The sequence below is a fragment of the Coregonus clupeaformis genome, chromosome 37 (genome assembly GCF_020615455.1).
Source record: "Coregonus clupeaformis isolate EN_2021a chromosome 37, ASM2061545v1, whole genome shotgun sequence".
NCBI classification, from domain to species: Eukaryota; Metazoa; Chordata; class Actinopteri; order Salmoniformes; family Salmonidae; genus Coregonus; species Coregonus clupeaformis.
The window spans coordinates 22,162,361-22,174,438 of NC_059228.1; the positions used below are offsets into that span (position 1 = coordinate 22,162,361).

The 12,078-nt window shown below is 44.1% G+C and overlaps 1 protein-coding gene across 2 annotated transcripts in view; it reads right to left on the minus strand.

Annotated features, from left to right (window-relative positions):
• Positions 1-549: 549 nt before the first annotated feature.
• The window catches only part of LOC121553782 (wings apart-like protein homolog), a 38,860-nt gene continuing 27,331 nt past the window's right edge, over positions 550-12,078 (minus strand). For both annotated transcript variants that reach the window (XM_041867172.1, XM_041867173.1), the window contains 13 exons: positions 11,493-11,629; positions 11,158-11,269; positions 10,606-10,839; positions 10,408-10,519; positions 9,908-10,005; positions 9,707-9,783; positions 9,188-9,360; positions 8,869-8,984; positions 7,771-8,595; positions 6,015-6,228; positions 5,825-5,913; positions 2,645-2,740; positions 550-2,521 (listed from right to left, as the gene is read on the minus strand). In XM_041867172.1, coding sequence (XP_041723106.1) covers positions 2,456-2,521; positions 2,645-2,740; positions 5,825-5,913; positions 6,015-6,228; positions 7,771-8,595; positions 8,869-8,984; positions 9,188-9,360; positions 9,707-9,783; positions 9,908-10,005; positions 10,408-10,519; positions 10,606-10,839; positions 11,158-11,269; positions 11,493-11,629 — 2,349 coding nt within the window. In that variant the 3' untranslated portion in view covers positions 550-2,455. The remainder of the gene's footprint in view (positions 2,522-2,644; positions 2,741-5,824; positions 5,914-6,014; positions 6,229-7,770; positions 8,596-8,868; positions 8,985-9,187; positions 9,361-9,706; positions 9,784-9,907; positions 10,006-10,407; positions 10,520-10,605; positions 10,840-11,157; positions 11,270-11,492; positions 11,630-12,078) is intronic.

The following is a 12,078-nucleotide window of genomic DNA, read 5'->3' on the forward strand; positions in this document are numbered from 1 at the left end:
ACCATACATTTTCACAGCTTATGCTGCCATTTCTTGTCAGGTTCAGACATAATCATGTGTACTGTAGGTCTCCCAGATAGACACCGCTGTCATAACTGTCAAGTTGGCAGATATTCAAACAAGTCCTCGAAGGCTTCTTTTAGTGTTTTGTTGGTTTAAGAGGCTGGGGTATTAACACGTCTCTATTAAACAGCTGCAAGTCAAGCAAGAACAGCGGTCTGCTAATTGTCAATATGTGGTGCTTTAAGTATAAAATGCTTGTTTATATTGTGCAACAACACTCCGTCTGAGTCTGTCAGGGTGAATGAACAAAGAAAGAAAGGGGGAGGGGGGGGGGAGAGAGAGTGAGCGAGAAGCATCACACACTCATGGCCTCATAGGGGATAAACAACATAGAATACAGTCTGTTCTTTACACAAATACCAATAGCAAGTTCTACTACGTATAAAGTGTTTGCCTCCTGAGGCTAAGCCAGTCAGTATGTTAATAGCAGAATGAATACACAAGTATTTCTCAAACAATACCAGACATGAGAAAGATACAGTGGTGTACAGAAAGTAGCAACTTTTTATTTGAGTTACAATTATTTACATGTAATCAAAGACAATGTCTTCGAAACCGGTACAAACTTTGTCCCGCCGCTGGCTTTTTAAATATTTTTCTTTGTTTTTACTTCAAATGACAACTCAGAAATATTGTATAAAATAAAAATATCAGCTTCAGAAAAGTAGTCTAGCATTCTAACATCCATTAACCACTATTTACAGGTGTTATTTACATTCTGAAATTCCTTTAATGACCAGGGTTGTAGTAATTACAGAAACCATTTAACAACCAAACGGAAGCAAACAGAAAAACGGAACGAAATGGACCTACCTGAATTTGACCAATAGAAACCCTTGTTTTCTTTGCAAATCATTTTCCTTTTGGAGTAAACGGTTTCTGTTGCAAAAACGTTTTGCAACAGAATCGTCATAATGAATAAATCCTAGATTTGCAACTCAACATGCAGGAAACATGCCTGTTCAATTGCAGCTCTACAAATCAGAGGGAAATTAAAAGAAATGGCTATCTGTATGGCTGTCATTCAATAAGTATCTTATTGGAGCAAAGGACTAGTTATAGTGTAGCTGAAAGGATGTTTAGGGGTTCTGGTTCACCGCTCAGAATAGGAAAGTCGTGTCCAACATGACGACTTAAGACAAGGGGCAGTAAAGAAACGCTATAGCCCTGTCCAGAGGAAACTATAGGTATAAGCAATATGGTAGTAACTTCACTTTTTCCTCTGATAGGCTAGGTAGAAATGTCACCATTTTACTATCCAGTGCCCACAGACCTGGTGTGCCTAGGGGGTTGGGGTTAGGACAGGAGTCACCAACGCAGGGTACTAGGTGTGCATGGATGGAACCTGCACACCCTGCAGCTGTCCAGGACCAGGTGGTGAACCCTAGGCTTGGGGTTGGTTCTGGATCAGCGCTACTTGAAGTGGTAAGATACAATGCCCACCAGAGGAGGCTGGTGAGGGGAGAACGGCTCATAGTAATGGATGAAGTGAATGGAATCAAACATGTTGCCGTTCCAGCCATTACTATGAGCACGTCCTCATTTAAAGTGGCACTAGCCACCACTGATGCCCACAGAACAATGTTATAGGCAAGGAACAATAACTTTCAATGAGGATTATGCCAGTTGGCTGAGGTTTGGTTATTATTAATGTCAGTCCGGTTTACCAGGGTTTCTGTGAGTCTAATGAAAACCGTACATACAGCAGTTATTAAGTGATGTGTTAAGTGGAACATCTAAAAGGTAAAGAAATGTAGAGACTTGAAGCATCTCACACAGCATCAGATCTGGATAAAATGTTAAAATAAATACATACCCACAATCATTAAAAACGACCGAATTGCAAATTTAAAACAAAACACAAAACTCTTTCTTTACTGTGAAGTCAAATTGGAAAGGGCAATGGGTAAAACAATTCAAAAAAGCATTAAAGTGCCATTATTTAAAAACAAAACTTTAAATAAATGAACAGTCATCCAGACCTACTGATTTCTTATTTTAGAATTATGTTACATTACATGACCTTGTGAGAAGAACTTAAACAAGCATGATGCACTGAAGAAAAAATCCAGAAGATCTCAACTTGATCACGAGCTTATGCAAATAATGGACATCAGAGCTAAAATTTAGAGAGGGCTTTCAACATTGACCTTCCCTTTTCTACAACCATCACAGGCCATTGTATGTGTGTGTGTGTGTGTGTCTTGTTCTTCAGAATGAGGATGCATGTTTAAGCAATGCTGGTCGACACTGTTGGAACACCGATTATCTCTGGTGGATTTTCTGTACAGCCCGTCCTGCTGGGGATGCCAGATCTGGAAGGACCCTCATGGGGTTGCCATATCTGGAAAGATGTCCCCTTATGTGCAGTCAGAGTGCAAAGAGGGGTTCACTAACAGTGGTCCAGGTAGTCTATGACACGAGAGATGGACTTATGTCCTGTGGTGCCAAATGCACACTGTTGAAAAAGAGACCGGGGAGAAAGCAAGTTAGCTTTTATTGTGTTCGTGTGTCTAGTATTTTTTAAGTAAAGGGAGAAAAAGAGATGCTAGGTCATTATCAAAAGACGTTGCCTACTTACAGTAAGGTTCATGAAATTCAGGAACTTCTTAAGCATTTCCGTCATGATGGAGAAATCTCCCTTGGGAAGGTTTTCCCGCACAGTAGTCACATTAACCTGATGAGAGAGAATGAAGCAAATACACATTACTAAGGGCAGCGTTTTCCTTTCGCAACCAGCTAAAAAACCTGAGCAATGACAAGGTATTTTCAGCTCACCTTTCTGTGCGTCTGCACAGATCTTGGTCAACTCTGCACCGATGTAGGTGGAGCAGAAAATGACTGTCATGAGGTTTTTTTTTTACAGGAGAAGGCTACTAGCTTTAACACGTATTTCCATTTAAATCGACGGGCTACAACGATACTCTTAAGCTTCGAACTAGGCTTTTATGTTACCTATTCTTGATATTTATCTAAAATAGCCTTTGTGCTTTTATGTATTCTGCAATTGTATTGTGTCATGTTCAGTTTAATAGCCTACTTTGACAGACTCAAGCTCTCAATGAATTCTGATGCAGCATTATGCAAATCAATTAAGCAACTGAACTTGAATCAGTGATCAGGTCATCTTTTCTCTGTTTCCTCTCATATTGTTATTTGTTTATTAGCTAGGACAGGGGTAAAGGGGAACGAGAGAGAGTTGCTGAATAAGTGGTCCCGATTCGAACGCATGCTGCAGCGGTATAGGAGTTCTGGAGGCAGTGGCTTAGACCGCTAGACCACGGTCGGGTTCTCTTTTATTCACAATGAAAAAAGTACAGCACTGCAGTTGCCTTTACTTTTCACTTACTTGTTAATAACTTTACACACACATATACAGTGGGGAGAACAAGTATTTGATACACTGACGATTTTGCAGGTTTTCCTACTTACAAAGCATGTAGGTCTGTAATTTTTATCATAGGTACACTTCAACTGTGAGAGACGGAATCTAAAACAAAAATCCAGAAAATCACATTGTATGATTTTTAAGTAATTAATTAGCATTTTATTGCATGACATAAGTATTTGATACATCAGAAAAGCAGAACTTAATATTTGGTACAGAAACCTTTGTTTGCAATTACAGAGATCATACGTTTCCTGTAGGTCTTGACCAGGTTTGCACACACTGCAGCAGGGATTTTGGTCCACTCCTCCATACAGACCTTTTCCAGATCCTTCAGGTTTCGGGGCTGTCGCTGGGCAATACGGACTTTCAGCTCCCTCCAAAGATTTTCTATTGGGTTCAGGTCTGGAGACTGGCTAGGCCGCTCCAGGACCTTGAGATGCTTCTTACGGAGCCACTCCTTAGTTGCCCTGGCTGTGTGTTTCGGGTCGTTGTCATGCTGGAAGACCCAGCCACGACCCATCTTCAATGCTCTTACTGAGGGAAGGAGGTTGTTGACCAAGATCTCGCGATACATGGCCCCATCCATCCTCCCCTCAATACGGTGCAGTCGTCCTGTCCCCTTTGCAAAAAAGCATCCCCAAAGAATGATGTTTCCACCTCCATGCTTCAGGGTTGGGATGGTGTTCTCTTCCTCCAAACACGGCGAGTGGAGTTTAGACCAAAAAGCTACATTTGTGTCTCATCAGACCACATGACCTTCTCCCATTCCTCCTCTGGATCATCCAGATGGTCATTGGCAAACTTCAGACGGGCCTGGACATGCGCTGGCTTGAGCAGGGGGACCTTGCGTGCGCTGCAGGATTTTAATCCATCCATGATGGCGTAGTGTGTTACTAATGGTTTTCTTTGAGACTGTGGTCCCAGCTCTCTTCAGGTCATTGACCAGGTCCTGCCGTGTAGTTCTGGGCTGATCCCTCACCTTCCTCATGATCATTGATGCCCCACAAGGTGAGATCTTGCATGGAGCCCCAGACCGAGGCTGATTGACCGTCATCTTGAACTTCTTCCATTTTCTAATAATTGCGCCAACAGTTGTTGCCTTCTCACCAAGCTGCTTGCCTATTGTCCTGTAGCCCATCCCAGCCTTGTGCAGGTCTACAATTTTATCCCTGATGTCCTTACACAGCTCTCTGGTCTTGGCCATTGTGGAGAGGTTGGAGTCTGTTTAATTGAGTGTGTGGACAGGTGTCTTTTATACAGGTAACGAGTTCAAACAGGTGCAGTTAATACAGGTAATGAGTGGAGAACAGGAGGGCTTCTTAAAGAAAAACTAACAGGTCTGTGAGAGCCGGAATTCTTACTGGTTGGTAGGTGATCAAATACTTATGTCATGCAATAAAATGCAAATTAATTACTTAAAAATCATATCATCCAGATTTTCTGGATTTTTGTTTTAGATTCCGTCTCTCACAGTTGAAGTGTACCTATGATAAAAATTACAGACCTCTACATGCTTTGTAAGTAGGAAAACCTGCAAAATAGGCAGTGTATCAAATACTTGTTCTCCCCACTGTATATGTATACATGCATACACACACACAGTACCAGTCAAACGTTTGGACACCTACTCATTCTAGGGTTTTTCTTAATTTTTTTACTATTTTCTACATTGTAGAATAATAGTGAAGACATCAAAACTACAGAATAACATATGGAATCATGTAGTAACCAAAAAAAGTGTCAAACAAATCAGATTCTTCAAAGTAGCCACCCTTGGCCTTGATGACAGCTTTGCACACTCTTGGCTTCATCTGTAATTTGGCCTTATTTGATAGTTTTGATGTCTTCACTATTATTCTACAATGTAAAAAATAGTAAAAATTAAGAAAAACCCTTGAATGAGTAGGTGTGTCCAAACTTTTGACTGGTAGTGTGTGTGTATATTATAATATTGCCATAGCCTTTGGCAAGATTCAACTTTACTTCCTGATATTTTGCAAGGGGAAAATACCAGCACTGCACAGATAGAGGTTTTTGCTAATAGTGTTAAGGAAAATGCCACCCTAAGAGATCTACCAAGACAGAATAATGGCACTGGTTTGCAGTAGCCTATACAGACGTAGGATCTACATTTGATCACCCTGTTGCAGGAGAACTTTCCTGCAATGCAGGACATTTAAAACTTGTAGTGTATTTGAGGTTTAAAAAGGCTTCAGAAGTTTGTAATTTCCACTTCAATACTGCACACTCATCAATCAAGCCCTTTATTGATTAGTTGAAACAGGTGTTAGTAATGGGACGGAACAAAAGCCTGCACCCCCAGTGCGAGGGTTGAGGAACAGAGTTGTCGCTAGTTTTCTGGAAGCTTACCTGACTGCCCTGACACAGACAACCCAGGAGCAGAGCTGTGTAGGAAGCCACGATGCTGTCCTCCATGTGCTTCCCAGCATGCTGCAGAGCTATACCACCACAGAGAGGAGAGAGAGAACACTCAACATGGAGCAGTGATACTATTGGAAACTGTTACAAAAAAGGATTTTATACAGACACACATCTTCACCTTTGTTGAGATCTAGCTCCTCATCTTCCTCCTCTTTCTTTGTGTCCTTTTCCTTGTCATTCTCGTCGTTGTTGGTTTCCGCAGCAACCCACTGGATCTCGCCCGACGTCTCCTGCCACTCCCCGCTCTGGTCCTGGGGCTTGGGCGCCTCGCTGATGAGGTCATCAGTCTGCGCCTCGGCCAATATGGCTGCTCGCTCCCGCTCCAGGAAGAACTGCGGATGGAGGAAAAGAGTGTCAAACTCCGGCCGTCAGCTAATCATCAGGTTACAGACTCATTTTCAGCAGGCTACTTTTTCTACTTCATATTAACTAGGATGAACAATATGCATCTTTCTAGCAATCTATTGATAGGATAGGCTCCTGTCAGTCACAAAGCAAGCGATGACAGGGAAACGCAGTCTGCCTCCATGTGCAATGTGTGCCTCCTCTAGCTCAGTTGGTAGAGCATGGCACTTGCAACACCAGGGTTGTGGGTTCGATTCCCACGGGGGGCCAGTATGAAAAATGTATGCACTCACTAAAACTGCAAGTCTCTCTGGATAAGAGCGTCTGCTAAATGACTAAAATGTAAATGTGCGCTTGTGGTTGGTTGCAGTCAAAAACTTTACACGGAGGAAGAGAGCATAATGCACGTGAATCTGCACGTCAGGGGTAACAATTACTTGAAATCCACGACAGCCTAATTATGGTTCTGGCACATTCAGGTTTTTTCATTTCAAAAACTTTCTCAATTAAATGTTAACTACAAAGTAGCCTATGCTTATCTGGCAGAATGATATGATTATTTTCATCAATCCAGTGGGTATTTGTTTTGCAAACTATCACGTGCGCTACAAAAATACAGATAAACAACAGCCTCTTGCTAGGAGCCACTTGAATAAAAGGTTAACCACCACACCCAAAAATCTACATCTCAGATTTTTCCCAGACCTCAAAAGTAGTCTCATGATGTGGCTTAAGCATTGTTGTGGACTTATAACATCACATTTTGTTGTTTTTCTATTAAAAGTGATTTGAGAGCAAAAACCTGACAAAATCTAGAAAAACGGGAAACTGGAAAAACAAAACTGAGAAAACTGAATTTGAGAAAGAACAAAAACGGGATCAGGCAAAAAAAAAAAATATGAATTTAGGCTATGTAAAATCAGAACGATTTAACACTTAAAACTGATAACCCTTTAAAAATATATATTTAGCCATTTATTTATTTTTCAAGACAATGTGGGCTATTAATCTATTTTTCTGTTTAAATAAAAAACAATTTGAAGAACATTGTGGCAATTCATATCTTGCAGTAAAACTGTGAATAAGACTAATCAAGAGAAGACGGGTTAAATGTAAAAAAAAAAAAAAAAGGTATAATGTTATCTTACCTTACTAAATAGTCCTGATCATACAGGCCTAGACGATATCCAAAATAACTAACCACACACTGAATTCATACATTTCCAGTCATCTAAATTGTGAAAAGTAATGCCTTTCGACAAAATGTTCCAATCTGGGAGGTAAAGTAGATTATTTCGCTGTGTATTTCAGATGGAATCAAGACATTAGACTGTACCAGAGACCAACACAATAGAGCTTCTTCGGCAAAAAAAAACAAAAAAAAACAGCCGGGGGCCACACTATGTACTGTGGAAGACGCAGACAGATTAACAAGAGTAACTCAATAACCTGTGTTTTCCTATATTCTTACTACAAATTCCCATCAAAATTATTCTGAAGTGGTGATATAGCTACAACAGAACTATTACCTGCACCAGAGCAGCCAGGGCACTTGAAGAGGAGCCCTTGGTCTTCTCCTCAGCCATACCCTCTGTAGGGGCTGCTATAGCTGGAACTGTGGAGGCTAGGACTTGTTTAGGGGTCTGGGTCTCTTCTCCCCCTGCCCCACCCTGGCTGCCTTCAGGGGTCTGGGTCTCTAATCCGCCTGCCTCTCCCTGGCTGCCTTCAGGGGTCTGGGTCTCTTCTCCCCCTCCCTCTCCCTGGCTGCCTTCAGGGGTCTGGGTCTCTAATCCCCCTGCCTCTCCTTGGCTGCCTTCAGGGGTCTGGGTCTCTAATCCGCCTGCCTCTCCCTGGCTGCCTTCAGGGGTCTGGGTCTCTTCTCCCCCTGCCCCACCCTGGCTGCCTTCAGGGGTCTGGGTCTCTTCTCCCCCTCCCTCTCCCTGGCTGCCTTCAGGGGTCTGGGTCTCTTCTCCCCCTGCCTCTCCCTGGCTGCCTTCAGGGGTCTGGGTCTCTAATCCCCCTGCCCCACCCTGGCTGCCTTCAGGGGTCTGGGTCTCTAATCCCCCTGCCCCACCCTGGCTGCCTTCAGGGGTCTGGGTCTCTAATCCCCCTGCCCCACCCTGGCTGCCTTCAGGGGTCTGGGTCTCTAATCCCCCTGCCCCACCCTGGCTGCCTTCAGGGGTCTGGGTCTCTTCTCCCCCTGCCTCTCCCTGGCTGCCTTCAGGGGTCTGGGTCTCTAATCCCCCTGCCTCTCCCTGGCTGCCTTCAGGGCTGGTTGTGTTGAACTCCATGTCCACCAGACAGTGGCGGTTTCTGGCACTGTACTCCACCAGGTTAATCAGCAGCCCCAAGCCCTGTACCAGCACACACACAGGAGGAGAGAGGAGAGATGTTAGAAAGGCTCTCAAGGACATGAAATGTTTTATCATGGATCTTAATGAAGTGTGAGTACAAACAACCTGCAATTACTACATTGAAGCTTCAGTTTTAATAATTACCTAGGCATTCATTAAGTGGCATTTCAAACGAAGTGGGTACAAAGGACCCAAATGTTTCAAAGATCATACAGTTAATTGGACTTGTGTAATTTACATGCATGCCTACAACACACACACAGGTGCTCTCACCAGGACTCTGATGTCAAAGCGTTGTTCCTGAGGTATGTAGCGTGGGACCCGTAGGACACAGTTGAGAGCTGTGATGATGAGCTGGTCTTGCTCTCCAGTCTTAGTACTTCCCCACTCTAAAAACCACAGTACAGTCCAGAGTTAACACTCTCCCTCCACCCTGCAGTCAGCTGTGGTGTGTGTTATGAGGACTCTAGCACAGCTGTGATGCAGTCAAAGAGACAAGGAAGAGCAGCGAAACAAGGCACTAGCTAGGGAACGCATTGCGCTAGTTACAATGTTGCTCAATGTAGAAGTCGTGTTGATGCAGGGATATTACCATTGTCATGGGTGAGGTTGAGCAACACCCCTATGACGGCCCTCATGCAGTCCTCAACAGCCTTGCCCACGTTGCTGAAGCTGCAGTGGGGCAGCGCCGTGCCTGACGAACACAGAGAGCTGTTCACCTCCCGGCTGTAGCGCTGAATCATGTCCTCACAGTACCGCAAACCTCTGAGAGCGAGAGATGAAGCAAGAGAGCGAGATGAAGCAAGAGAGCGAGATGAAGCAAGAGAGCGAGATATGGCGAGCGAGAGAGATGGCGAGCGAACAAGAGAGAGACGGAGCGAGCGAGACGGAGTGAGCGAAAGAGAGAGACGGAGCGAGCGAGCCTCGTTGAGTTCCAGGAGAAGTGACAGCACAGAGATTTATCCCTGAGCCCTTTGCAGGACATGACTCTATACTAGTATACTAGAGGTGGGGACTGGGCAGAGGGAGTAGAGGTGGAGGGAAAGATCAGGGCTCTTTCACCATCTAAAGAGGTTGTCAAAAGATTAGCATGCATTTCAGTCTCTCTCACCTGGCAGAGGACACGATGAGCTGAGAGTCCTTGTAGGCGATCAGGTAGCCCTGGTTCTCTGGGTTTTGGACAGTCACCTGCAATGGAAGGACAGAAAGACACACTACACTGATATTGAAATGCCTTTTAAATAGTCAAATCAAAGCTGGTCAGATGAGGCTGCCATCTGAGCCTGCCAACACTCCTTGATGTTGTACTTACGCTGTCCAGTACTCTTAGACACCTCTCTGCCCCCCATAGCGACGACACCAGCTTCTCCTTGTCATCCTCTTGGCTCAGGTTCTGGACACATTCTTTTACTGCAGGAGACACAATAATTCACATATATGCCAATTACTACGTGCTAACAAAGTGAGATGACCTAGATAAGATGCAACTTACACAGGACTTTCCTAAGTGAACATATTATGAATTTGTTGTGACCTTTATTATTTGAGTGATAATTTATGTTGAATAATACAACAAACTCAAAATATTCAAATTTTTGCAGTTATTTATTTCAATGTTTAAGGGTTTATGAAAAGTGTATTTCCCAATACACCAGTCCTTTGTATTGGTGTAGACTTGACTGCTTGATGAGACCAACTCACAAACTAAAAAGGAGAAATCGAACATTTATCTGGTAGGCACAACCTACCCTGGCACCCCTAACAAAAGAATAACCTTAAGACAAAACCTTTGCAACATGCGCACACACCAACCTTTATCTACAATGTGGTCCAGGCCTCCCAGTAAGCGCAGCTCCTCTTTGAACCAGTCACCGGCCCTCTTCGAGGTCAGAGACAACAGGGTCTCCATGGCCAAGTGACACGACTGCAAAACAAACAAGATAAAGTGCTATAGAACTCCAACCCACCATCATCAATATAAACATCAGTATTCTAATTGTCCCGGCGTACCGTGATGTTCTCCAGGTCCAGGTGCTTGTTGTGGACCGTCTCACACAGCTTGCGGATCTTCTCCTTGACCTTGGTCATCTCCTTGGCAGTGAGCTGGTCCTGGTGGTGGCCTGAGTGGTCGTGCTCCAGCTCCAACAGTCTGATCATCAGCTCCAGACTGGCCCGGTCCAGGTCCATGTTCAACCTGTCTCTGCTTAGGATGTACATCAGAGAGGCCGTACACAGGGCCAGGTTCTGGAGATGAGTGAAGGGAGAGCGGGGAGGGGCAAAAATCAATTCAAAAGCATCTGGTGGCAGGGGAAGACCTTAAATATTGTCCTTGTTTACTCAAATTCAGGTTCAATAGCAAAATGTGAAGTATCTACAGGACAAATAGCAGGTAATCGACACAAGTAAGCTGAGGTAGGTTTATTGAAACCCACTGGTTTTGTTATCGTTGTTAGTTTGGGTCAGTTACCGTTGTTAGTTTGGGTCAGTTACCGTTGTTAGTTTGGGTCAGTTACTGTTGTTAGTTTGGGTCAGTTGTGGTTGTAGACTTGAACAGAGTCCTACCGGATGCTGCGGGGCATCATTCAACATCTTGAAGACCTGAGCCACCTTCCCTCTGGCCCGTAGGTGCATCCGGAAACTGGGCATTGCACACCTTGCGGCTAAACTGATTATACTTGAGAGAGCGAGAGAGAGAGAGAGCAAGAGGGGGAGAGTGTTTGAAGAAGTTCAGAGGAGAAGAGCACAGAGGATTGAGTGGACGAGTAAAAAATAATGAAAGACTCTAAAATCGGTCCATGTTGTCCTCTTGGCTTGAGCATATATATAGCTGGAAACTTATGTTAAATTAGGCGAGCTCTTTTCCCCATGGTGGACAATGTTGCGTGGGGTTGTCTTACCTAAGGCATCGTGTGTTGAGCGGCTGGCTGCTCTTAAGGCCTGTCTCCAGGTACTCAAAGTCATCAGTGAACTCCTGGTTTTCACCAAACTCTACCACATCGTTGAAGTGCTTCACATTATGCACAACCGTGTACAGCTGCAAGGGGGAGAGATGAGACGATGAGTGACATTTACACTAGCAAATGGCACTGAACATTGAGCAAAATAACCGTAATATTTAAAATTGTTATCTAATGCAAGTGTCTCTGTGTGCATGTGTGTCTGTCCAGAGAAAGAAAGAAAAGTCACATCTTGCAAAGCGGTGCCACTCGATTAGTTCCATTAGCTGACTGGGATAATACCCCCTTATCAATAACTGTGTGTGTGTGCACGCGCACCAGAGGTTATCTAAGGCGAAGACACTGCCCAACGAGATAGATTCGGTTCAGTCCCTCTTGGTAAGGGGGAATGTGCAGCCAACTGTCTGGTCAAGAGGAAGGCGGCAAATCTGCTAGCTGTGGCTAGGCCTTAATGAAACACCATGCTCCTCAGGCACCCACCTGCCCATACTATGTTTTAAAATTAACAAAGACAAGCTTTACACTG